The sequence below is a fragment of the Ursus maritimus genome (assembly GCF_017311325.1).
Source record: "Ursus maritimus isolate PB19 chromosome X unlocalized genomic scaffold, ASM1731132v1 scaffold_X1, whole genome shotgun sequence".
Lineage (NCBI taxonomy): Eukaryota > Metazoa > Chordata > Mammalia > Carnivora > Ursidae > Ursus > Ursus maritimus.
In genome coordinates, this window is record NW_024423319.1 from 9,344,231 (window position 1) to 9,370,138 (window position 25,908).

Consider the following 25,908-nt stretch of genomic DNA (forward strand, 5'->3'; position numbering starts at 1 on the left):
CTTATGCAGTAGCCATTAATGGTCCCAATTTATCTGATATTTGTCTGGAGAAATAACAAACCAAACAGACCTGGGGAGGGGCAGAGTCCTTCATGCTCCTGTGGTCAATACTAGACTGCACAGAACAGGGTGCAGAAAATAAGGGAGAAATATCACTTGTTGTAAATATGTCATAATTAAACCCTATCTGATGTATTTGGAACAGGAGAATAATTGGAAATTCTATTTATGGTCCTATTTACACTTCTATTGTCAAAATTAATGATTCAGTATAAGTGAGAGGTTTTGCCTATATTCATCACCGTCAGTGCCATGACTAAATGAAAATGTGTTTATATTTCCACAAACCTTGACTTTCGCTACAAAGCCTCAGACTCCATTTTTAAGTGCTAACATTTATGACCAGTAGCCTACAGTCTTCCCTAAATTAACAAATCCTTACCCTTCAAAATAGACATTTATTTTTCATGGGTTTTACTAAATACCGAAATGTATGGCATAGGCATAAGGAATGGAAAACAATCCCGAAAGTAGCCACACACATTTAAAAAATTAAATTTAGTTTTGTATAAGCAATGCGTCACATGGTACAAATTCCAAATCTATGAAAGGTTATATGTGGAGAGTTCTACCATTTTTCCTGTCCCTGGTCTGTAAAGCACTCCCTTACTCTTTTTAGTGGCTGGCTAGTATTTTATTGTATGAATTTAACATCATTTATTTAACCTGTCAACTACTGACTAATATTTTGCTGTTATAAAAAAATTCTGCGGTAACTAGCCTTGTAAGTAAATTATTTAACACATACCTGAGTGTAATTATAGAAGAAATTCCTAGAAATGGAGGTTGTCAGTCAAAAGGCATGGGTATTTTCATATAGAGAAAATTTATACTTCCACGAGCAATGCACGAGAGTGCTTGTCTCTCCAGACCTTTGTCAATGAAATGTGCCATTTAGCTTTGTCAATGTTATAGGTGAAAATGGCATCATGGTGGACTTTAAATTTGCACCTGTCTTATTACTACTGAAGCTGAACACCTTTTCGTATGTCAATAGCCATGTGTATTTGCTCTTCTGTGAACTGCTCATTCACCTTCGCCTATTTTTCTGGAAGACTTGTTGGTCTTTCTCCTATTCACTTGTAAAAGCTATTCCTCTAGGGAAATCTGCTCTTTATCTGATATTTACCCCCTTGCCCCCCAGTTTGTTTGTCTTTTTGCTTTGTTTAGGTGGTTTTTGCCATGCAGAAATTCCTTATTATTGTGTAGTCAAATGCATCAATCTTTTCTTTTGTGGTTCTGGGTTTTCTGGCATATTTAGAAGGTCTTCTTTACTCTAAGAGTGAGACACTGCGTTAAGCACCTCGGGAGATACAAAGATGAAAGACAAAATGTGCTATAGTGTGGGAGACAGGTATGCTTCAAAATACGGGAGTGGAGAATGGTGTGTAGGGGTCGGGGGTGGGGATAAATGTAGTTTGAGTGTAGACCTACTTAGCCTTTCTTGGACTCCATATTGGGTCACTGAAGTTCTTATCACCAAGTTTTCGATGTAAAGGATCAGATAGTAAATATTTTCAGCTTTACAACTACTCAGTTCTGCCTGAACAATGAGAGTCTATGTTCCAATGTAACTCTATGGATGGACACTGACATGTGAATTTCATGTAAGTTTCATGTGTCATGAAATAGTGTTCTTTTGTGGTTTTTTTTCAAGAATTAAAAAAATATTGGGGAAAAAAAAAAACCCAACCACTCTCAGCTTGAGGACCACACGAAAACAGATGGCAGGCCAGATTTGACCCACGGGTCATAGTTTGCCAACCCCTGATGTAAAGGAACCACTGTGAGAGTCTATTCCGGGAGGAAAGTTGATTTGAGAGAAACCTATCAATTATTGACAGCTTCACAAATAACTCTAAATTCATCACTTTATTTTTAAGTTTTGCAAAAGGAATCTGGAAGCGGTGAATGGGGAAGCTGCTTCGAGGTAGAGAGAATGGAGTTCTCTGAATCAAATTCACCGATTCCTTCTGTTAAACTGCCTTTCACCTAATATTTCTGTCAGAGAATCTAGAAACTATGGTGATTGATGCCATAGAAACACACAGCGAGTGAGCAGGGTGATGAGCTTGTGAATTGCAGCACGGCTGAGAGGCAAAAAGCTTTTTAGCTGCCAAGCTAGAGGTAAGGTAATAGAAGAAAACGCAACGCAGCTGGCGTGCAGCGAGCTTCACTGTTTACAGAGCACTTCTCACATATATTATCACCTTTAATTCTACTCAAAATGCACAATAACCCTGTGTGGGTAGGCATTGTTATTATCTCACCAATAAGGATCTGACTTTTCTCCTGGCACGATTCACATTGCCCTGAGTGTAAGGACCAGATAGATGGCCCTCAATGCTGAGGGTAAGACCACAGTCAGCAAATAACAATGATGAAGAGGAGAAGAGGCAAAGCGTGCTGGTCGCTGGATGCCGGTTATGTTCCAGACACGGAGCTGGGCACTTGACACATGAGGCCTCATTTTGGCCTCCCAGCTGCCAAGTACAGAGTCATTCCGGCATTGCCTGTGTGATCACCAGCTTTAGCATTAGAGAGCCCTAGATTCAAGACTTAGTTCTGCCAATTATAACTCTGTGATCTGGGGCAAGTTACTGAACTTCTCTGATTTCCAGTTTCCCGATCTAGAAAAGGCAGGTGACGTAATACTACCTACTTCTTCCCGCTCTGGCATAGATCAAATGGGATGAGTGTAAAAAGCTTAGCACACTGGCTCACCCATACTAAGTGCTCAGTAAATCTTTATTATTACTACACAGAGCTTGTAATACCTCTACTCATCCTGCTAAAAATGATTACGATACGTTAATAGAATCCACACACCTAGCATGCAGACCTTAAAAAAAGAACAACTTGTACTTTGAAATAATTACGTACTCATAAGAAGTTGCAAAAAGAGTAGAAAGATCTGCCTACCCCGCACCCAGCTTCCCCCAACGGTGACATCGTACCTAGCTGTAGTGTAGTATCAAAATCAGAAAACCGACGGTGTAATTCCGTTAACTAGATTGAAGACTTTATTCAGTTTTCACCATTTTTATTTTTATTTTTTTAGACAGAGTGAGAGCACGTGCATGCAAGTGGCGGCGGGGGGAGGGTGGGCAGAGGTGGAGGGAGAGAGAGAATCTTAAGCAGGCTCCACGTCCAGCATGGAGTTGGACTCGGGGCTCGATCTCACGACCCCGAGATCATGACCAGAGCCGAAATCAAGAGTCGGATGCTTAACCGACTGAGCCACCCAGGAGCTTCAGTTTTCAGTTTTTAAACTCACATTCACTTATGTGTGCTTATTACCCCGAGTATGGATTCTTGCAACCTCTCCTACAAAGATGCAGAAATTATAATAATTCCCTGATGCTTCCTCTGTGGATTTGCATGTAACCCCCATCCCTGTCCCTTGGCCACCGCTCGTCTGTTCTCCATCTCTGAAGTTTTGTCGCTTCAAAATGTTGCATAAATGGAATCAGACCGTATATACCCTTTTGAGATGGATTTTTTTCCACTAAGCATAATACCATTGAGGTCCATCCAAGTCGTGTGTATCAATAATAGTTCTTTTCTTTTTATTGCTGTATCCCACTATATGGATATACTAGAAATTTGTGCAACCATCACTTACTGAAGAATGTTTGAACATTTCCAGTATTTGGCTATTAGAAGTAAAGCTGATGTGAGTAAGAGTGCACACTTTTTTTGTGCATAGATACAAGTTTCCCTTTATTTATGCCCAGAAGTGTGACTGCTGGGTCATATGCTTTAAGGGATGCTCAAATGTATGAGAAACGGACAAACTGTTCTCTACAGCATCTGTACAATTTTACGTTCCCACCAGCAGTGCATGAATGGTCCAGTTTCTCCACATCCTCCCCAGCATTTAGTACTATGACTATTTTTTTATTTTAGCTGTTCTAATAGGTGTGTAGTGAGCACTCCTTTTGGTTTTAATCTGCATTCCCCAGGTGGCTAATAGTGTTCAACCTTTTTTTCCTGTGCTTCTTTGCCAGACATGTCTCTTCTTTGGTGAAGCATCTGTTGATGGCTTTTGCCCATTTTATAACTGGACGCATCGCATTTTTACTGTTGAGGTTTTGAAAGTTCTTTATTTAGCATGATTATAAGGCCTTTGTTGAATATATGCTTTATGTCAGGGGCTTAATTGTATTTCCCAAAAAAAGATATGTTCAAGTCTTAAACCCCGATACCTATAAATGTGACCTTATCTGGAAGTAGGGTCTTTGCAGCTATAATCAAGTGAAAACGAGGTCCTACTGGATGAGGATGGGCTGTAATCCAATAACTGGTGTCCTTATAAGAGAGGGGACTTTGGGCACAGACACATAAGGAGAACGCCATGGGACAAAGGGAACTGGGATTGGAGCAATATGTCTACAGCCAAGAAGTGCCAGCAAACACCAGAAGCCAGGAAGGGGCAAGGAAGGATCTTTCAGAGAAAGTTGCTGACCCCTCTGTCTTGGACTTCTCGCCTCCAGAACTGTGACACGATACATTTCTGCTGTCTTAAGCCAACAGGTTTGCTGTGATTTGTCATGGCAACCTTGGGAAACAAATCCAGTTGGTAAATATTTTCTCCCAGTCTTCCTCGGGTCTTCTCACTCTTAACAGGATCTTTCCAGAGAAAAGGTTTAATTGCAAGGAAGTCCAGTTTATTAAGTTTTTCCTCTTCTGGATCATGCTTTTTATCATCGTGTCTAAGAACACTCTGCCTATTAGCCCTAGATCCCAAAGATTCTTCTCCTATGATTTCTTCTAAACATGTTTAAAGGGGGCGCCTGGGTGGCTCAGTCATTAAGCGTTTGCCTTGGGCTCAGGGCCTGATCCCAGGGTCCTGGGATTGAGCCCCGCATCAGGCTCCCTGCTCTGCTGGAAAGCCCACTTCTTCCTCCCCCACTCCCCCTGCTTGTGTTCCCTCTCTCGCTGGCTGTCTCTATCTCTGTCAAATAAATAAATAAATAAACTCTTTTTTAAAAATAGAAATAAACATGTTTAAAGGATCTGATGTTTTTATCTAAATCTATTATCCATTTTGAATTAATTTTTTTAAAAATTTTTATTATGTTATGTTATTCCCCATACAGTACATCATTAGTTTTTTTTTTAATGATTTTTTATTATATTATGTTAGTCACCATACAGTACATCCCCGGTTTCCGATGTAAAGTTCGATGATTCATTAGTTGCGTATAACACCCAGTGCACCATGCAATGCGTGCCCTCCTTACTACCCATCACCGGTCTATCCTATTCCCCCACCCCCCTCCCCTCTGAAGCCCTCAGTTTGTTTCTCAGAGTCCATAGTCTCTCATGCTTCATTCCCCCTTCTGATTACCCCCCCTTTCTTTATCCCTTTCTTCACCTACATTTTGAATTAAGTTTCGAGTGTGACATGAGGTTTACATTGAGGTCCATTTTGGTTTTGTGGATGGACTTCCAATTGTTCCAGCACCGTTTGTTGAAAAATGCTAACCTTCCCCCCATTGGATTGCTTTTGTATCTTTGTAAAAAAAAAAAAAAAGCAATTGGTCATATTGGAGTTCATCTACTCTAGGATCTTTACTCCATTCCAATGATCTAAGTGTCTATTTCTTTGCCAATAATACCACCCTGTCTTGCTTACTGTAGCTATATAGTAAGTCTTAATGTTAGGTGGAATGACTCCTTCCACTTTCGCTTTTCAGAACAAATTCAGCTCTTCTAGCTCCTTTGCCTTTCATATATATTTTTGAAATAATCTTGTCTATATCTGCAAAACATCTTGCTGGGATTTTGATAAGAAATGCATTATGTAGGGCGCCTGGGTGGCTCAGTCAGTTAAGCGTCCGACTCTTGATCTCAGCTCTGGTCTTGATCTCAGGGTTGTGAGTTCAAGCCCCGCGTTGGGCTCCACGCTGGGTGTGGAACCTACTTTAAAAAAAGAAGGAAATGCACTAAGCCTATAGCCCAACTGGGGGAGAATTTACATTTTTAATATGTTGAGTCTTCCAATCCATGAACAAGTTATGTCTATTTATTTAAATCTTTGATGTCTTATATCAGAATTTCATAATTTTCAGCATAGAGATCCTATACACATGTTGTTAGATTTATACCTAAGTATTACCTTTTCTTTGTGGGTGATTAAAAAAGGGCATTATATTTTTAATTTTCATTCCACGTGTGTGTCGCTACTAATAAGGATGTGCTGTAATCTTGTGTGTTGATCTCATAGCCTGCACACTTGCCAACTCAATAATTTCACAGGCTTTCTTCATTGATTCCTTGGTATTTTCTATACACTGTGACCCACGTATTTTTTTTCAATAATCAAAATGCTAACTTACTTCAAGAAGGAAGTATCAGAACTATTGATAGACCAGCTCGGAGTCATAATTCTACCTCCTCTTCACTCAAGCCTTCTGAGGGTGGCAGCACACGTGAGAATTCCTTGTTACAATAACTTGTTTTAAAGTAACATTAACTCTTTAATAGAAAGACAAGACAACTGCCTCGCATTTGTGCATTTCTAAACTAGAATATGTCTTAGCAGGTAAGCTCAGTTCCATCGATCAGCGTGGGGCACCATGTTCATGTCATTCATTCATTCATTCGTCCCACAAATAATTACTAAGAACCTACTCTGTATAAGTCACCGGAATAGATGCGGTGGACCCAGAAATAAACAAGATAGATCTATTCTCAAATGCGTTTGCCAAGCAACATCTTGAGCTCAAAGTAGAAATTTTAAAAAAGGCTGTTTGTGCTGTTTCTAATTTCCTGAAGATTGAATTATTCATTCAATTAACCAGTGGGTTCCCAAAGTATTTTATGAGATGGCATTTCCACTGGGAAAAGCAGTAGAAAAAAACACTGTGATTACCGTGCTATTGACACAACGCTACGTCTCACGAGCAAAAGAAAGACAAAGGGAACACCCAGTGGTTTGACCCATGTGGTCACTTAGCATCCCCACCACCCCTACTTTTGAAGGCTCTGACTCATCCGCAGGGCCTTCAGGACTCCCTTCTTCCTAGGTTATGATAATCTGACCCCCAGCTGCAGCCTTAACAGCATCTCCAGGTCCCAACGTTGGTCTCAACTCTTGCTGCATTTTAGGAATCACTGTGAGAGTTTAAAAAAAAAATACAGAGGTGAGGGACCCACACCAGACCAATTGATTCAGAGGCTCTGGGGCTGGGGCCTCGGCATAGGTATCTCTTAAAAGCTCCCCAGATGATTCTGGGGCATAGTAAGAACTAAGAATCACTGTACATCTAGTCCAATCGGCCAATCGTGGCGGCGTAAGCCTAGTCTTCGTGGACCAAAGTGCATAATGGGATTTTGTTAGGCTTCTACTTACCACCTGCCGGGCACTGTAGTCGATACTTCACACACACTGTTACTTTGTTTTATCTTCGCCAAGTGTTTGGGTCAAGAGGTAGCTTGATGGACTGGGGTGTTTTAGCCAACTCCTCCATTCCCATCAGATTCCTGAAAATAACTCCAAATAAATTCTCCTGTTCTAGGGTCCCCCCTGCTAGCAGGTGACTTAGGTATTTAGCCAGGCATCGCAAACCAGCACCGCGGACACACAAGGCTACTTTCAAGAGTCCTGGCAAGGTGAACCAAATGTCAGGGGTGACTTGTGGGAAAACAGAATTGAGCTCAGTAAGGCACTCCTAGAAAATGACATTTGACCAAACCATTTACATCTGTCATGTCAGAAACTGCCAGAAGCCCCAGCTGTACTCGCTATGCCTAGTAAGTCTCTTATAAGACAAACTGCCCTGATTCTTTTGATCCCCCCCAAATCCCTGCCCCACACCAGAACGAGTGCCTGGCATTATCAAAAAATCCTGTAGGTAGGCTACTGTCCTGTGTGTGTGTGTGTGTGTGTGTGTGTGTGTGTGTGTGTGTGTGTTACTCTCTCTTTTCCTCTGCCTGAACATCACAGAGCCTTCTAACCAACAGGTCTTCTCACCCAGCTGTAGGCAAAATCGAGAAGAATCCCTAAGTGGAGCCGGGAGGTGGCGAGGGGGGAGTGACCCAGGAGGAAAGATCCATGGGAGTTTAGGGCACTTCATGTGAAATTTTGTTACTTTGTTAATTATTTTGGTTCGATGGTGCAACTGACAGGCCAATTCTAAGATGGCCTGTCCTCCCCAGATGGTTTTTGCTGAGATTGAGCGACTGCCAAAGCCTCGATTTCCAAGTTCGCAGTACCCGTGAGTCTGCTGGGGGTCCTGTGATTTGGGCCCCAGAAGCCCTTATTGGTAACTTTGTTTAAAGGGCTTCTTTTGTACTCGGGTAGATTGAAGTATTGGGACGGCCTCATGGCCACCTGTAATTCTAATCCCGCAAGGGTCCCTGTTACAGCAATTATTTGTCCAAATAGGGGCAGCAAGGACGGCCTGTAATTTGGGAGAACATTCCCAAGAAAGAGCCGTAAGGCATCTACACCTGAGGGGGCCCTTGCCAGGCTGGCAAGGGAGGAGGGGCCTTAGTCAGCTTTCTTGAGGTGAGGTATAATTTACCTGCCATGAATTCATCCATTTTAAGTGTACAGTTTGAGGTGTTTTTTTTAAAAGATTTTATTTATTTATTCGACAGGGAGAGACAGCCAGCGAGAGAGGGAACACAAGCAGGGGGAGTGGGAGAGGGGGAAGCAGGCTTTCAGTGCAGCAAGGAGCCCGATGTGGGGCTCGATCCCAGGACCCCAGGATCACGCCCTGAGCCGAAGGCAGACGCTTGATGACTGAGCCACCCAGGCGCCCCACAGTTTGAGTTTTAATAAATGTATACAGTCACACAGGTACCATCACCACATCACTTTAGAACACTTCTAACGAGGTCTAGTGACTAAAGGCACTGAAAAATGAGCAAACCAACAGTAAGGCTAGATGCTGTCAAGGGATAGAGCTGGGGAAGAGGTTTCTAGCCCCGGGGATGGTGAAGTGGGGTCTGTCAGGCCAAGAAAACCCCATGTAGGAGACGCATTGTTTTTTCTTTTTTGTCTCTCGCTTTTTTTTCAATCTTTTTTTTTTTAAGATTTTATTTATTTATTTGACAGAGATAGAGACAGCCAGCAAGAGAGGGAACACAAGCAGGGGAGTGGGAGAAGGAGAAGCAGGCTTCCAGCGGAGGAGCCTGATGCGGGGCTCGATCCCAGAATGCCGGAATCACGCCCTGAGCCGAAGGCAGATGCTTAACGACTGAGGCACCCAGGCACCCCCTTTTTTTGCAATCTTACACTTTATTGTTGTCATTCTTTGCCTGCTCACCTGGTCTTTCCGTCAGGCCTGAAGTAAAGCAAACACGGATGTTTGCATTACACATTTCCAAGTATCTCCGGCTCCTGATGGTCTCGGCCTTCACCGGCTCCCACTCTGGCTCGCTCGGAGTGCTCCTCAGACCCTCCCAGCTCAGGGCAAGTCTAGGAATAGAGAATGTTCCTGAAGAAGCCAGACAGAGAAGGCCCTCCTTAAAGCACCAAGCCCCACCTGCCCTGAACCCGCAGGAGGTCCTACTCTGGGGTGACGCACAGCCAACAGGAGATAAGGCGGAGCGCACGGGCTGCCCCTTCCCCGGGAAAGTGAGCCGCTCTCCTGGAGGCGGTCCTCTGCTTCCTGGGCCAGGCACCCAGGCCTAATCCGGAGCCATGGCCTGTTGTTCTAGAAGAGTCAACCTCACAGAACTGAAGAGAAAGGAAGGAAGGCAGAGAGGGTAGGAGAGTGGCAGGAATGGGGCGGGGGGAGAGTCAGCTGTGGGTGTGAGGTGCTAACTCTTCATTAGATTGAGTCAATGGGGCTTGAGGGGCTGTGCTCCCTGAGAAGAAGAGGTGGGGTACCTGTCATTGACAGGGGGGCCACAGAGCACACCTGAAGGCAGGAGGGTCCCTGGAAGCTACTGCCTGAGCCAGATCCCCTGGGGTCCCACAGGAATGCTCCCCTCCCTGCTCCCCAAAGCCTTAGCATGGAGGAAAGAAGGAGTGGGTGTGGGGTGGGGTTAGGGAAGGGAGGCCTTGCCCTTGGCCCTTAGGCCACACTTCCTTCTGAGTAGGAATAGCCCCGTAGTGGGAGCCACCAGTCAGAAAGGGTTGGGGGGCATTGGGGAGTGGTGTGGGAGAGGGGAGTGGGGGCTTGGCCCCAGACTTTCCCCAGCACCCAGAGAATATGTTCCTTCGGAGCTTGGGCTCTCTCACTTTTGGTCGGTTTTGGGTTTAGAGACTCTCTGATAAAATGGGACGGGGAGGGAGCTGAGGGAAGCAGGCTGGGTGAGGGGCGGCACCGCTACCCTGAACCATGGCCGGCCTCTGAAAGAGGGGTTGTAGCCTCTGCTGGCTCGGTGAACCACAAGTCAACCACCCTTCCGCTGCATGTCTAACTTCAATTCTACCACTGCTGAGTTAGTCCTGAGGTGAATGAATACTCAAGCATCCCTGGGCTCTAGTCTCCCTTGGGTGGGCCCTTTTTAAAGCCCTAGAAGGAACCATCTGCGAACTGATCCATTTCCCCAATGAACCAACACACAGTTTCCCTCCGAAAACAATTAAGCAGAAGAATGGAAAGGGCATTAGGTGTTCCAGGCCCCTATGTCCATGAGGCAAAAACCCAGAAGCGTCGGTAAAAAGAGCATGGATGGGCAGGTGGAGAGCGAGTGGGTCTATTGGCACATTAGAAACTTCCCAGAAATGGGGTGCTAGTGGGGACAGGGCCATAACTTTTCCACTGCTGTTCCTACCATTCCAAGAATACTTTCAGAGGCCCCTAAGCAGGACCAGCCTCTGGCAAACCAGCCCCCGAGCTCTCCCTCAGCCCACCACACAAGGCACGGATCACTATTGATGCAAATTTTTCTACCACAAATCGCCACCCACACTTATCCCTTCCACACGGTTAAAGCTCAAGGATGATCGAAATGCTATGAGTAATACCAGGCACCTGCCTCTGTAAAGACGAGAACACAGCTGCTGTATCTCCGAAAGGGGATCTCCGCACCCTCTGGTCCAAAGCAGAAATGTGTTTTCCGCGGTGCCTACCATACTCAGGAGAACCAATATCAGAGCTCCCCGTGTGGGTCTTCACACTAAGCCTGGGTCTTCACACTAAGCCTCGCTCTTGTCAGAGTAACACCCACGAAGGGGGAGTGAGTGTGAACAGGGCAGCAGATTTCTCTCTGCCGTTCCACCATGTTCCTGGACTAAGGCCAGATCTCCTTGTCTGGGCCATTCGACAAAGTCAGCCTCCGGGCTTCCTCTTAGCCACCTAGCAAGGGAAGGATGGGTCTTTATCCATCTCCCTCGTATCAGACTCCTTGCAAGGAAAATAGGTCTGGCTCTAGGCAAATGGAAAAGCTGTTGGTGTCTCTGCTTCCCCAGCTCCTGTAAAGGCAGTTGTGGTCTATCCCACAGGGAGGAGGGGTCTGAGGACCCCTAGACTGACCAGGACAGAGAGAAGAAAACAGAATGCAGGAGAGCATGTAGACAGTGCCTTGATCCTTGGGGAAAGAGGATTCATTGGTTTAGGAGAAGCCTGAATCTTTGTCTTCTGGCTTCTGTTCTTATCCTCCTGAAAACCATGACCACCTATCCTTCATCTTTATACCCCACTGAGACTCACCATCAAAGATTCAAAAATTAGTCCCGGCTTACTCGTGTTAGAAGCCAAGAGAGGTAGTGTCCACTTGTCCATGGTAGATTGAGCAGAAAGAGTAAAACGTTAACCTGAGTCCTTCACTCTAGCCTGGTAAGGACCCAAACACCACTGCCCTCCTTCCATACTCTGGATCGTCGGAATCATATAATTTTTTCAAAGTCTTCCAAGAGATCATCTTTGAGATTATGTAAGTAACTTTGCATATTGATGTGTGCTCAAACATGTGGTGTGTATGAGAGAGATCTAAAAGACAGTTCATTGCATTACCCTTGTACAGACATCACTAAGGCAGGCTTGTTGAATATTCTGGAAGACAGGGACCTTGGAGGTGCAGGGGAATCTTGCTTGGGCAGCCTTTTTCTTATGCCGCCTCTGTTCACCAATCTCAGGTTCATCTGGGGATGTTTGTTGCCCAGCCTCTTGTCCACCCCGGACCCCTAGTTAGCTAAGGGCCGTGGGACTCGGATTGGCATCGAAGTCCACGCAGCCATCCTGCTAAGCGGCCTGGAACACAGAACTGCCTCCCTAGGCCCACGCCGCTACCAGAAGCAGGCCGGGCCAACTTGAATCCTAACCAGGAAGGAAGAACGCACGCTTGGGTTTGCCTAACAAAGCCCGATGGGAAGCCATCTCCCGGGTGAAGTGGGCTTTGGTGGAGGAAAGGCCAGTTGAGCGGTGACCCCCCACCCAAGCCAAAGCCGAGCCCTTCCTCACCGCCCCCTGCTGCTGCCGGGGCCCTGGGTTCTCCCCCCGGGGATGGAGAGGGGCCGGGCCCCTTGCTTTTTACACACCCGAGGTGGTACAGAGAGCCATTTACCACAGCATTCTGCCGGAAAGAAAGCGGATGGTGTGAAACTGAAGGAATAACATCTTATAACTAACAAAGGAAAGAAAATGTGAATTGAAGCATAATTACCAATTCACAATGCCAAGCAGTTTGTTTTGCTTGTCAGGAGTCCATGGTCCACTTGTTATCATTTACGTGCATCTCCAGAGCTCCAAACTGTCTTTATCGCTCACGACTATTAGCTCAGCTCATCTACATGTTTGTTTTTCTAGGATTGACATCTGGTTTTTTTCTTCTCCTGGTATGCGATGTTGTATTATTCGGGTCCTCTGGACTTCTACTCGGCCCAAACAACACTCCGTAGCAAAGGCACCAAGGGCATGGGCCCTGGTGCCCGGGAGTCTCTCTTCTGACAGAGGAATGTTCTGGGGGTAAGCACGGCCCAGGCCCACGGAACACTGTTTCTTGCCCCAGACCCTCGAGCGCTTCCTACAGCCCATGAGAGGGGCGGAGAGCATCCTGTCACCTTCTTAGACTATTCGTGGGACCGTAGGACCCCCACTTGTGCATTCAGTCCCAACCCCCAGCTCATAAGAGCAGTACCAGCTTTGAGGCAAAGAGGTATTTCGGAAGCATTCTGGGCTCGGCTTCAAGCTTCTTTTCTGACCAATGTGGCTCTGCCTTTGCATTTACTTTAACCTCAACCCTACCTTCTCCCTGCCTTTTCTAAACATGGGCCCAAATCCTTCTCTCTCTCTCTCTTTTATTTAAATTTTAGTTAGTGAACATACAGGGCAATATTGGTTTCTGGAGTAGAATTCCATGATTCATCACTTACATACAACACCCCGTGCTCATCACAAGTGCCCTCCTTAATCCCCATCCCCCATCTAGCCCATCCCCCATCTGCCTCCCCCCATCAACCCCGTTTCTTCTCTATTGTTGAGTCTTTTATGATTTGTTTCCCACTCTCTTGTTTTTCTTTTCGCCCTTCCCCTAGAATCTGTTTTCTTTCTTAAATTCCACATATGAGTGAGATCATACGGTATTTGTCTTTCTCTGAGTGTCTTACTTCGCTCAGCATAATACATTCTAGCTCCTTCCACAGTGTGGCAAATGGCAAGATTTCTCTTTTTTGATGGCTGAGTAATAGTCCATTATATATATATACCACCTCTTCTTTATCCATTCATCTGTCAGTGGACATTTGAGCTCTCTCCATAGTTTGGCTGTTACTGATAACGCTGCTATAAACATTGGGGTGCATGTACCCCATTTGAATCAGTATTTTTGTATCCTTTAGGTAAATACCTAGTAGTGCAATTGCTGGATTGCAGGATAGTTCCATTTTTAACTTTTTGAGGAACCTCCATACTGTTTTCCAGAGTGGCTGCCCCAGTTTGCATTCCCACCAACAGTGTAGGAGGGTTCCCCTTTCTCCGCATCCTCGCCAACACCTGTTGTTTCTTGTGTTGTTAATTTTAGCCGTTCTGACCGGTGTGAGGTGGTATCTCATTGCAGTTTTGATTTGCATTTCCCTGATGATGAGTGATGCTGAGCATATTTTCATGTGTCTGTTGGCCATCTGGATGCCTTCTTTGGAGAAATGTCTGTTCATGTCTTCTGCCCATTCCTTGACAGGATTATTTGTTTTGGGGGTGTTGAGTTTGGTAAGTTTTTGTAGATTCTGGATACTAACCCTTTATCAGACATGTCATTTGCAAATATCTTCTCCCATTCCATAGGTTGCCTTTTAGTTTTGTTGATTGTTTCCTTCACTGCGCAGAAGTTTTTTGATCTTGACGAAGTCCCAATAGTTCACTTTTGCTTTTGCTTCCCTTGTCTCCAGCGACGCATCTAGTAAGAAGCTGCTATGGCCGAGATCAAAGAGGTTTCTGCCTGTGTTCTCCTCTAGGATTTGATGGTTTCCTGTCTCACATTTAGGTCTTTCATCCATTTTGAATCTATTTTTGTGTATGGTGTTAGAAAGTGGTCCAGGTTCATTCTTCGGTGTGTTGCCGTCCAGTCTTCCCAACACTGTTTGTTGAAGACACTGTCTTTTTTCCATTGGATCTTCTTTCCTGCTCTGTCGAAGATTAGTTGATCACAGAGTTGTGGGTCCATTTCTGGGTTCTCTATTTGGTTCAATTGATCTATGTGTCTGTTTTTATGCCAGTACCATACTGTCTTGATGATTACAGCTTTGGAATAGAGCTTGAAGTCAGGAATTGTGATGCCACCAGCATTGGTTTTCTTTTTCAACATTCCTTTGGCTATCCGGGGTCTTCTGGTTCCATACAAATTTTAGGATTGTTTGTTCTGGCTCTGTGAAAAATGCTGGTGGCATTTTGATAGGGATTGCATTGAATGTGTAGATTGCTTTGTCAAACTTCTTGACCTTATGAGCCTTAGTTTCTTCACCACTGAAACGCAAAAGCATATCATCACCTACCTCTCAGAGCCGGCTCTGGATTAAAAAACACATTTTAGGGGCGCCCGGGTGGCTTAGTCGTTGAGCGTCTGCCTTCGGCTCAGGGCGTGATTCTGGCGTTCTGGGATCGAGCCCCACATCGGGCTCCCTGCTCCGCTGGGAGCCTGCTTCTTCCTCTCCCACTCCCCCTGCTTGTGTTCCCTCTCTCGCTGGCTGGCTCTCTCTCTGTCAAATAAATAAATAAAATCTTAAAAAAAAAACACATTTTAAAACCAAGTAAGGAGACAATGTGGGCAAAGATAAGATGAGGTGCCGGCTGGTCAAGGTGATGTTCGAAAATGATTCCAGGAACACAGCCAGCCTGCCAGGGTATAGCCCTTGGGCACGGGTCAGTGCTCCTCGTGAGGGACAGGGTATGCCTTGTACGTTTTTAAAGAAGCCAAGGTAATCCAGATACCCACTTGAATTTGCCCAACTGCACAGCCCAGCCACAAGCATAGTGTGGCTGCCGTATTCCTAAATTGCCAACCCAAATCTATGAGAATGCCCCTGAGCTTCTGGTCTGAAATTGTGGAGAGGGGCCCTGAAATAACTTCTTATTGCCTATTGAATTAAGTGCAGTCTCAGCCCCCAGCCTTCAGATGTTTTCTGCAGGTTAACTTCAACCTGCCTTGCCAGGCTTATTCCACCCTGCTTCCCTCTTCACGCCACACTTCCGCCAAACTGGACTGTTTATTCCCCAAACGTGCCCCCAAACGCTTCCACCCCTTCGCTGTTTATTTTGATGTATGGCTTCTTTCCTGTCCTCTATCCCTACCTACTGAAATCCTTCGGAGTCTCCCCCAACTTGGTGTGATCTCTCTGCCCTCTGAACCGTGATAGAATTTACTTTCTATTTCACTTGTGACATGGGTTCTCGTTTGAGCCGAGGTTGTGACCCTTGCCGGGGTTCAGACATACTCAGTAGTCCAGTAACTTGGGGGAACAGTGGTAAGGAGATAAATCCTCCTGGGGGGGGGCGCACCTGGGGGGCTCAGTCACTTAAGCGTCCAACTCTTGATTTCGGCTCAGGTCATGATCTCAGGGTTGTGAGATTGAGCTCTGTGTGGGGCTCTGCGCTCAGCAGGGAGTCTGCTTGAGTTTCTCTCTCTCCCCCCCTCTGCCCCCAGCTCATGCTGTCTCTATCTCTCTCAAATAAACAAATAAATCTTTAAAAATAAAACAAAAATAAAAAAATTTTTTTAAATCCTCCTGGGGCGCCTGGGTGGCTCTGTCAGTTAAGTGTCTGCCTTTGGCTCAGGTCATGATCCCAGGGTCTTGGAATCGAGCCCTGCATCAGGCTCCCCACTCAGCAGGGAGTCTGCTTCTCCCTCTGCCCCTCACCCTGCTTGTGTTCTCTCTCAAATAAATAAAATATTAATAAATGAATAAACAAACAAACAAACAAAAACCCTCCCAAGGGGAGGAAATCACAAAGCATGACAGAACTGATCAGGCACAAAACCCAAGTCTGAAGTAGGAAGCAGCAAGTTGGGGTCCAACATGATGGCTATTCGCTGAATCTGCCCCAGCCCAGCCTCCCTAGATGCATGTCCGTGTCCTATCCAGGCACCTATGTGCATCCAGGAGGGATTCTCACGGTGGCAAAGGGAATAAGATCCTGACCCTCTCTTCCTAACACAGCCTGCTGAGGTCCAAAGGCATAAACAATGTCTAATGGCCTGGGATAGTCCCAAAGGCGGCCAAATTGAAGAGAAGGACCAAGGTGGGTGCTCTGAGAGGAGCCTTTCCATTGAAAGAGAATGCGGATGGTGATCCACAATGATGACCAGGGCCCAGGTCACTAGAGGAAGGTCTGGTTCAGAACATGCAGTCATCCTCAAAAGAAAGTGCTGTGTCTAAGCCACTAAGCAGTTAGAACCCTTAGGGGCCCAGGCAGTCTTTCTTTAGGACACTTCTGCCCTGAGTCTGGCAGAATGCAGATGACACCTTGAAAAACCATCTTAATGAGGACGGATGGAGTCAGCATTCTACGCTGGAACCAGTCAGAACGCCAACGGTTGGTGGGAGCCATGTATGTTTAATGGGGGGGTAGGGGCTCGGAGTGCTGACTCTGGAACCAGCTACCTGGGTTCGACAGCTTTCTCATATGTAAGTGGGGATAACTAAGTCACTCAAGTGAGAGCTGCAAGCAGGACCACATTAATGGTACCAGTTGTGAAGTTCATTTCAAGAGGCAAGATTAAGTTGCCAATAATCCAGCAGACTGGATTGGATAAATAAAGGACAGATTCGGGCCCATGGGGAAGCAACCTGAGAGATTCTGGGGTCTGTTTAAGGAGGAGAACTGTTAAAAATCTTCCTAGAAAAAAATGCGTGTGCATAGGGGTATCCTCTATGCCATTGTAACTTGGATATTGAAAGATAAGAGGCTTTAGATTGAGGTCTCATTGACATAAAACATTAGAGTCGTTTCAGGTGTACAACATAATGATTCAATATTTGCATATATTGCAGAATGACCACCACAGTAAGTCGAACAGAATGAATACGTCATGGGGATGAAAGTTACAGCACAGGGAATACAGTCAATGGTGTCGTAACAGTGTTGCATGGCGACACTCCTGCACTGAGCCCAGCATAGACTTGTCCAATCACTACAGGTACACCTGAAATGAATGTAACATTGTGTGTCACCTAGACTTCAACAACAAAAAAATAACAGGGAAAAATATTTTTAAAAAGAAAAAAAAAGCCTAGTGAACATTTGTCACCATACATAGTTACAAAAAAATTTTTTTTCTTGCAATGGGAACTTTTAAGAATTAAGGAGACCTTATTTTTCTTTGGTAGGCTTACCATACCCTGTCACACCGGCAGCACCCAGCACACAAGTGGTGGTCCCTGGAGAGGGACCGCGGTGGTGGGGCAGTGGGGAAGACCCAACAGAGTGGTGTGGACACTGTAGGGCACAGTGTGGGGCCCCCAGCGGAGCAGCGACTGTGTGGGAGGGAATATATGTGTTCAAGAGCACAGACCCTACCAAAGACTTGGATTGACCAAGGGCCACTGACCCTGGCACAACCTTAGTCCCCAACGACGGGTGAGACCGCCATCTTCAGGGGCTGCCGGAAGTGCTTGAGGTAAATAAAGATAGTCCCAAGAAGCTAAAGATCCTGTGTGAACAGCTATGTGTAGGAGCCAGAGAATTTGGATTTCTTGGTTATTTTTGTCCTCACATTATCTCTCTAAATTCTTTGAGGACAAGAGCTGAGTTCTGTTCATCTTGGTATCTCCCCAAAGCATGAGCACTAGAGCTGGTGGAATGCTGCTGGGCGGAGCCATACTGTTCCCAGCACGGGGGAGACCACCCCACTCCACCATCCCCGGGGCTAGAAACGTCTTTCCCAGCTCTATCCCTTGACAGCATCTAGCCTTCCTGTTGGTTTGCTCATTTTTCAGCTTTCTTGAGGTAAGGTATAATTTACCTGCCACGAATTCATCCATTTTAACTGTACAGTTTGAGTTTTAACACATTTATGCAGTCACACAGCTATGATCACCACATCATTTAAGAACACTTCCATTAGCCACAAATTTTCCCTTGCGCTCCTTAGCGGTCGCCCTTGCTCCAACCTCCAAACCCAGCAACCACCGATGTGCCTTCCATGACTAGTGTTTGGCCTTTTCTAGAAATTTCATATTAAGGAATCATACAGAGGATGTGGTGGCTTTCATTCCGTATGTTGGAGATTCATCCGTGTTGTAACCCGTATCAATAGTTTGTTCTTACTTGGGATTAGTGACCAGTCTGAACCCTAAAGTTTAGTGTTAATATGTAGGAAAACCAGCCTTCTCAGGCTGCTCCAATCGTACAGCGAAGCTGAGAGGGGAGTAACAAAAATTCATTTAATCCCTTGTGTCTCTGATAATCTGCAATTTCTAATTTTGCAAGTCTTCATTCTAATTTAGAACAAGTCCCACTACAAATTATAGATTGTGAACGGGATTCATATTGCTAACTAAATAGACACAGAATGCTAATATTTATGTCTCATAAAAAAAGTAAAATTGATAACCAACGAGCTGGATTAAAAAATACCTTGTTCCTTTTTATTGCTGAGTAGTATTCCACTTAGGGAGAAGCCCCATTTTGCTTATCCAGTTGCTAACTGATGGGCATTTAGGTTGTTTCCCGTTTGTTTTGGGGACTAATGCTTCCCTGCACATTTGCACCCAAGTCTTTGGGTGGACACAGGTGTTCATTTATCTTGGGTAGAAACGTAGGAGTGGAAGTGTGGGGCTACCTGGTAAGTGTATGGCTCCATTGACCTGAAGCACCGTGGCAGGGATTAATCTGTAGGAGGCTGAAACTAAGCCCCGGAGGGATAAGATACATGATTAGGGGGATACAAGAGAATTTTAGGAAAAAGGGAATCACTGAGAAGAGAGGTAGAAATGCACTAAGAGGGGCGCCTGGGTGGCACAGCGGTTGAGCGTCTGCCTTCGGCTCAGGGCGTGATCCCGGCGTTCTGGGATCGAGCCCCCCATCAGGCTCCTCCGCTGTGAGCCTGCTTCTTCCTCTCCCACTCCTCCTGCTTGTGTTCCCTCTCTCGCTGGCTGTCTCTCTCTGTCAAATAAATAAATAAAATCTTTAAAAAAAAAAAAGAAATGCACTAAGAGATAATGTCGTTTACTTCATAATTTATACGTCAATATTCAGGGAGTCTAAACATTTTATCTGATGCAAAACAGCCTCAATCTCTTATAATTGTGGGATACCACACGGACCATAGGACACGCTATCAGGCACGTGTGCATGGACAAGTACAGTAATCGGGGACGTCCACTTTTAGGGAGCCATTAAGTTTAATTGAGGCAAGAATTAGCTTTAACCAAAAAATTCCACTTAAAAGAGTCGATTGGAATTTTTTCCCTTTGTATGGTTGGTTTTTATTCTCTCTGGTCTCTGCAAAGGTCCTTCTGAATAGCAGTCTCCCCTGGAAATATGAAACTATACCGGTCAAGTTTTGAAGCAAGGAAATCGAGGGAGAACAGAGAACTGTGACAACAGGAATCACTATTACATAGATCCAAATACACCCCCCAAGTCAAATTGTGTCGCCTCACAATTGATTTAGCCCAGTTAGTTAATAACAAAGAAATCCATCCTGTTTTCCAGCGTTAAGACTATTTTTTGAGGGGCGCCTGGGTAGCGCAGTCGTTAAAGCGTCTGCCTTCGGCTCAGGGCATGATCCTGGCGTTCCGGGATCGAGTCCCACATGGGGCTCCTCCGCTATGAGCCTGCTTCTTCCTCTCCCACTCCCCCTGCTGAGTTCCCTCTCTCGCTGGCTGTCTCTTTGTCACATAAATAAATAAAATCTTTAAAAAAAAGACTATTTTTTGAACAGGAACCTCTGTAATTAGAGACTTACAGATTGAGAATTCTGATTTTTCATTCATTCGTCAGTTCTCAAATATACAAACTGTGCTTGAGTAATAGACAAAAAGCTTAACCACTTCATTTTTCTCCTGTTGGAAAGATCACCCCGAGCCCCTTGGGTGACTTGGAAATAGGGCTTACCAGGGCCTGAGAGATATAGGCAAGATGTTTGAAATATTCATCACATCGCAGAATTCCCTTGTCTTTAATGAAGACCCACGGAAATATCTCTTTGATCTCAATATCAGGAAAGCCATGCTTCTCTTGAACAGCTGGATTATTCTTGTCCTGCCTCAGTCATTCTCAGAGTGTAGTCCCTGAACAGCAGCGTCAGTATCCCCTGGGAACTTGCTAGAAATGCAAATGTTTGGGGCACCTATGTGGCTCAGTCAGTACAGCATGCAACTCTTGATCTTGGGGTCGTGAGTTCCAGCCCCACATTGGGTGTAGAGCTTACTTTAAAAAAAAAAGAAGATTTGAGCACAGCTGGCTGGCTCAGTAGTAGAGCATGTGACTCTTGATCTCGGGGTTGTGAGTTCAAGACCCACGTTGGGTGTAGAGATTACTTCAAAATAAAATCTTAAAACACACACACACTCACACACACAAAATAAAATCTTTAAACAACAACAACAACAATGCAAATATTGGGGCCCCACCCCCAGACCTACCTAAATCAGAATCTCTGGAGGTGAGATCCAGGAATCTGCTCTGATAAGCCTTCCTGGTGATTCGGACACAAGCCAAACTTTGGGAAACACAGTTCTGCTTCACTGATGGCTGAGAACGTTGGCTCCAAATGTGCAGCCTCTCTCCAGCGACTGCTTTCTAATCCCTGCCCCCCTTTCAGAGGCAGAGAAACCCCAGCTCCTTGGAGATTTAAAAACAGATTTTAGGAACACTAACTGAATGGGACTGAACCAGGAAGCCCAACCTCAGAAAACCGGCGGTTTATTTGTTCACTACCCAACACTTACTTGGAGTTAAAAGGCTACATTAGGGTCATATTACAATTGCTTAATCTCTAAGGAGTAGTTGGTTTTGAAAAACTGGGGTGATAATACTGACCAATTACGCACTAAACGTGAACACCAAAGGATTTCATCCTTCTGTCTGGGCTAAGGTGCCCTGCAACTTTAACTAGGAACAATTAACTAGACATTGTTACGTTTCATGGGTGAGTTACAAGGTAAAATAAGTAGAGAGAGAGGCAAATGCATTGAAATTATCTATATCTATCATCGTTTGCTTGTTAGCCTGGAAACCCCTTGTCCTTTGGTTAACAGAACATGCAGAAAACCAAAGTCCCTGATGCCAAATGAGCAAATATGGCTCGTTGTCAGGAACTGAGGGTTGTTTGCTCCCGTCACTGATTTTTAACCTTTCAGAATTCGAAGAGAACCTGTTTCATCTCAGCTCTGCTACTGAGTAACTTGTGTGACCTTGCCTGAGATACTTTCCCCCCTGGGAACCTCCTTTCTGCCCCTGAGAAAAACAGGATTTGCTTTCAGCATCTCTAAGTTCACTTCCATCTCTGACATTCTGGAATTCTCAAATTGCAGAGATCCAAGAACACCACTGCTCCAGCAGTAGCCCCGCACCACTGCTGTCCCCTGCCCAGGAGGAACGGGGAGGAAGAAAGGCACACTGGGGGCCTGCAGCCTCATGAAAGCACGCCCGAGATCTCTGGAATTCAGATAATTTTGGAACTCATACGCAAGAGTTTGTTTCTTACGAAACAGTGCTGTGTGGCCCTCAGCCGAGGTGTGAATTGGAAGATACTGTTTGCTCTTTGCTACATGACACACAGGAATCCCAGAGAGATTTTATCATTGGCTTGTGAGAACAAGATAGGAACTGTATAGAGAGCTGTTTTCTGGAGAGATGATCTTAAAGAGCCAGCCCAGTGCATGAAATTATTTGTGTGGATACTTGAAAGCTGATGGAGTTGGGTTTATCCAAACACTTCCCCTCCCCATTCCCATCCAAGAATGGTTATTTGGCTGAGTAGTGATTCAAGCTGCGGGGGTAGTTTCACAAAGGGGGGATGGGTGTGGGTTGGGGGGGCACTCGAATTAACCAAATAATTGATTCACTTCATCTCATTCCCTTTCCCTGCAGCCTCTATTGCACGTACTCTGTCAGGTAGAAAGAGCAATCCTTGCTTGCATCTCCTGTTCACTGGCTAGCCAAATACTTTGCTTTTTTTCATTTCACTTCCCAGACTAACTCTGATATGGAATATATTTATAAAAAAAAAAAACAAACCTCACTACACAGAGTTTCTCCTAGCCGAGAGATCATCCTTTGAATTTGATCATTTCAGGGAGTATTTCTTAGCAGGTGAGATTATTAAATGCCTTCAGACTGCTGGTTTCTCACTCCCAAGCAAGCCCCCACCCCACGGACATGCACAGAAATCACATCCTTCCATTCTCTGCAACAAGGGACTTTTCTTGCTGCTACTAAGGTGATTGCCTTACTTTTCTCCCTCCTCCACTTGATGTAAACATCATCTACGTGCCCGTCATCTCTGGAGTAACCTATGGCATTTCTTCATTGGAAAAGCATGACTTTCATGCTTACAGGTCCTTTTGTGTCGGGACCTCTGAGCAGGGCCGTGTATTACTTTGTTTTGGAACAAAGCAGGTTCGTTTTAACCATTGCTGAGCAGAGAAACCCGAAACAGCATTTAAAAATGTATATGGCATTAAAACAGAGAGTCAAACAGTAAAAACTGCTTGATTAGGACATTTAGAGACAAAGCAACTGGTGGTTTGCCTGGATTTTTCCTCTCTTAAAGGTTGCTTTGCTATCCTGGTGCACGACCCCAGTAACGTGCACAGAGTGGGGAATTACTGTGTTGGGGCTAGGTGATAAGCCTAGGGTCACCTGAATCATTCCTCCTTGGAAGTGACATCAGCCCTGTCAAAGTGTGAATGATTTGTTGCTTCAGCGCCTCTCTGATATTAAATCTAGAGAAGTGGATTCGAGTTTGTGCTTCAGGGGACATACATACTTGTTTATCATGTAAAAGCAAATGCATTAGACCATCTTCTGATGGCAGAGACATGAATGAGTTCGGGGAAAAACCGGACAAGACCTATATAGATTTTCGTGGCCAGACAAGGAAAGAGGGTGATTCTAATAAACAATAAGTGTTATTTGATAATAACTAGTTATCTGTAAGATTCCCCAACAGGGAAGAACAAGCAACTGCAGAGCATTTCCCAAACCCCCCTCCCTCTGTCACGGAAACGCCAATAAAACTCCTCCACCTCCCACCCTTCAATGCCAGATCGGTAAGCATTTAGCCAAGCATGCTGGGAGACTCAGAACAACTGAAGGAAACGAGTATCCGGGTGTCTTGAATTTGCTTGCCATTCTGCTCTGTTCTACCATCTCGTTACTAGACGTAGGCACTAGACGTGACAATCAACTACATTTAAACTGAGCAGAAGAAATATTGCAGGCAGAGTCTTCAGAAGAAATGTCTCAAAGACAGCCTCAGTCACCTAATGAGACTTTAATTCCAATCACAAATGACACAGAATCATCAAGCTCTCTCGTTCCTAATGATACCACAAATAAAGGACGGACCGGAGACAGCTCTCCAGGAATAGAAGCTTTGTGTGCCATCTACATCGCTTATGCCATGATCATTTCGGTGGGCATCCTCGGAAATGCTATTCTCATCAAAGTCTTTTTCAAGACCAAATCCATGCAAACCGTTCCAAATATTTTCATCACCAGCCTTGCTTTCGGAGACCTGCTACTTCTGCTAACTTGTGTGCCGGTGGATGCAACCCACTATCTTGCAGAGGGATGGCTGTTCGGGAGAATTGGCTGTAAGGTGCTTTCTTTCATCCGGCTCACTTCTGTTGGTGTATCAGTGTTCACGTTAACAATTCTCAGCGCTGACAGGTGGGTTTCTTTTCTCAGTTTTATTTGCCAGGATGTGAAATTAGGCAAAAAATAGAAAGGAAAGCTTGTACTTAGCGTTCACGGGCTACTATTCTGCTTTTCTTACAGTCTGTAACCTGGATGTGAGACGAGAAAATCGGGGGGGGGTGCATTGAAAATAAAAGTTGGTGTAAGAATGTTAAAATTTCTGTGTTAGCATCGGAGGAAAGGCTGACATTGTGTGCTTTAGGAAGAATTTATTCTCTTTGAAGTGTAATTGTTTGCTTGAAAGAATACTGAACGGTGTTCTTCTCCCCCCCACTCCCCGTTTATTTATTAAGTAAGTAAGGCAAATCGTTCCAGGTGTAAAAGAAAAACAATTCATGCTTTATACATGAGTGCAGCCTAGTGGTGCAATATTGTTAACATTAGAACATCAGCACAGGTGTGAAATTGACCACATATATATTACTGTCTCCCGGAAGGATGGTAAAAAGATGCATGCATTTAATTTATTGGAAATTCATCAAATTAACCAGTGGCAGAAAAACGGTGAGGTTTTCGGCTGCCTGTTAACTCCGGGTAATGTCAACACTTAATTGTATTTGTTTTCTCTATAGGCATTCAATGACAGTCTTGTTCCCGGAGAAATAAATTAATCCGGTTGACTTTTAGAGGTCTGTGGATAGAGTGTGTGAGAACCTCTGGCAGTCTGTGTATTCAGGCTCTGTTAGGATATTTTCAGTCTATAAGTACTGCGTTTTTCTGTGTTCTTACTGTAGAATAACTGTGAAAGCGGGGTGGGGAGGGATTGAGGCTCCAAATGTTAAAAGTGACGCTTAAAAAAGGCTACAAGAAGCCTGTAAGTAATCAATGCCTGGCAGTACCAGTAGGAATAGCTTCTTCAAATTCTGGAATCTGAGAGGAGAAAAATCTTCCCCTGTGTCTTTTATGGATTTTTGCTTTGGCTGGTTTTATATTCTATTTGAGGGCAGATTCACTTAAAGGCTTTAAGGTGATTTAAAGGTGAATTTGTCAGAATAAGGAGGCACCTTTGCACGGGCATAGGGTGTCCGGTTTCACCCTTGCCTTGCTCCAAATCTACCTACAGAGCAGCTTGGGCAACAAAGTAGCACTTATGAACAGGCAAGAAATTAACCCTCTTCTCTTCACTGCACAAACTCAGGGAAATCTTTTCTAGGAAGGCTGATGACTGCTCACTCATGAAGGAAGGAGAATTAGGTTTAAAACCAGTCACTTATACAAAAAGGAAGTCTTTCAGAACATGTAAGGTAATACACAGGTAATGAATGACTCCCAATCATTCAAAAAAATCATGCTGAAAAAATGTATTCGTCTTAAACAGAGGATCTACACACAAAATTATAAAACTGCACATCTGAAATATTTCCTACTTAGTGAATAAGAGAAAGGGATGATTAGTATAAATATCAAATACCGGGACCTATTATGTGTTTGAAATTGTAACTGATTCCAGTTGATTAATGTCAACTTGGTTATATACATGTGGATAGGAGGCAGAGGTGGATAACCACTAAGGTCACTTCTAACCCTAAGATTCTATAGTTTTGATGTTTATTTTGACCTTTGCCTACGGTTATGTGTTTCC

The 25,908-nt window shown here is 44.7% G+C and overlaps 1 protein-coding gene across 1 annotated transcript in view; it reads left to right on the plus strand.

The window, feature by feature from the left end:
- Positions 1–23,865: 23,865 nt before the first annotated feature.
- The window catches only part of BRS3 (bombesin receptor subtype 3), a 5,293-nt gene continuing 3,250 nt past the window's right edge, over positions 23,866–25,908 (plus strand). Inside the window, exon 1 of the mRNA XM_040641452.1 lies at positions 23,866–24,299. Coding sequence (XP_040497386.1) covers positions 23,866–24,299 — 434 coding nt within the window. The remainder of the gene's footprint in view (positions 24,300–25,908) is intronic.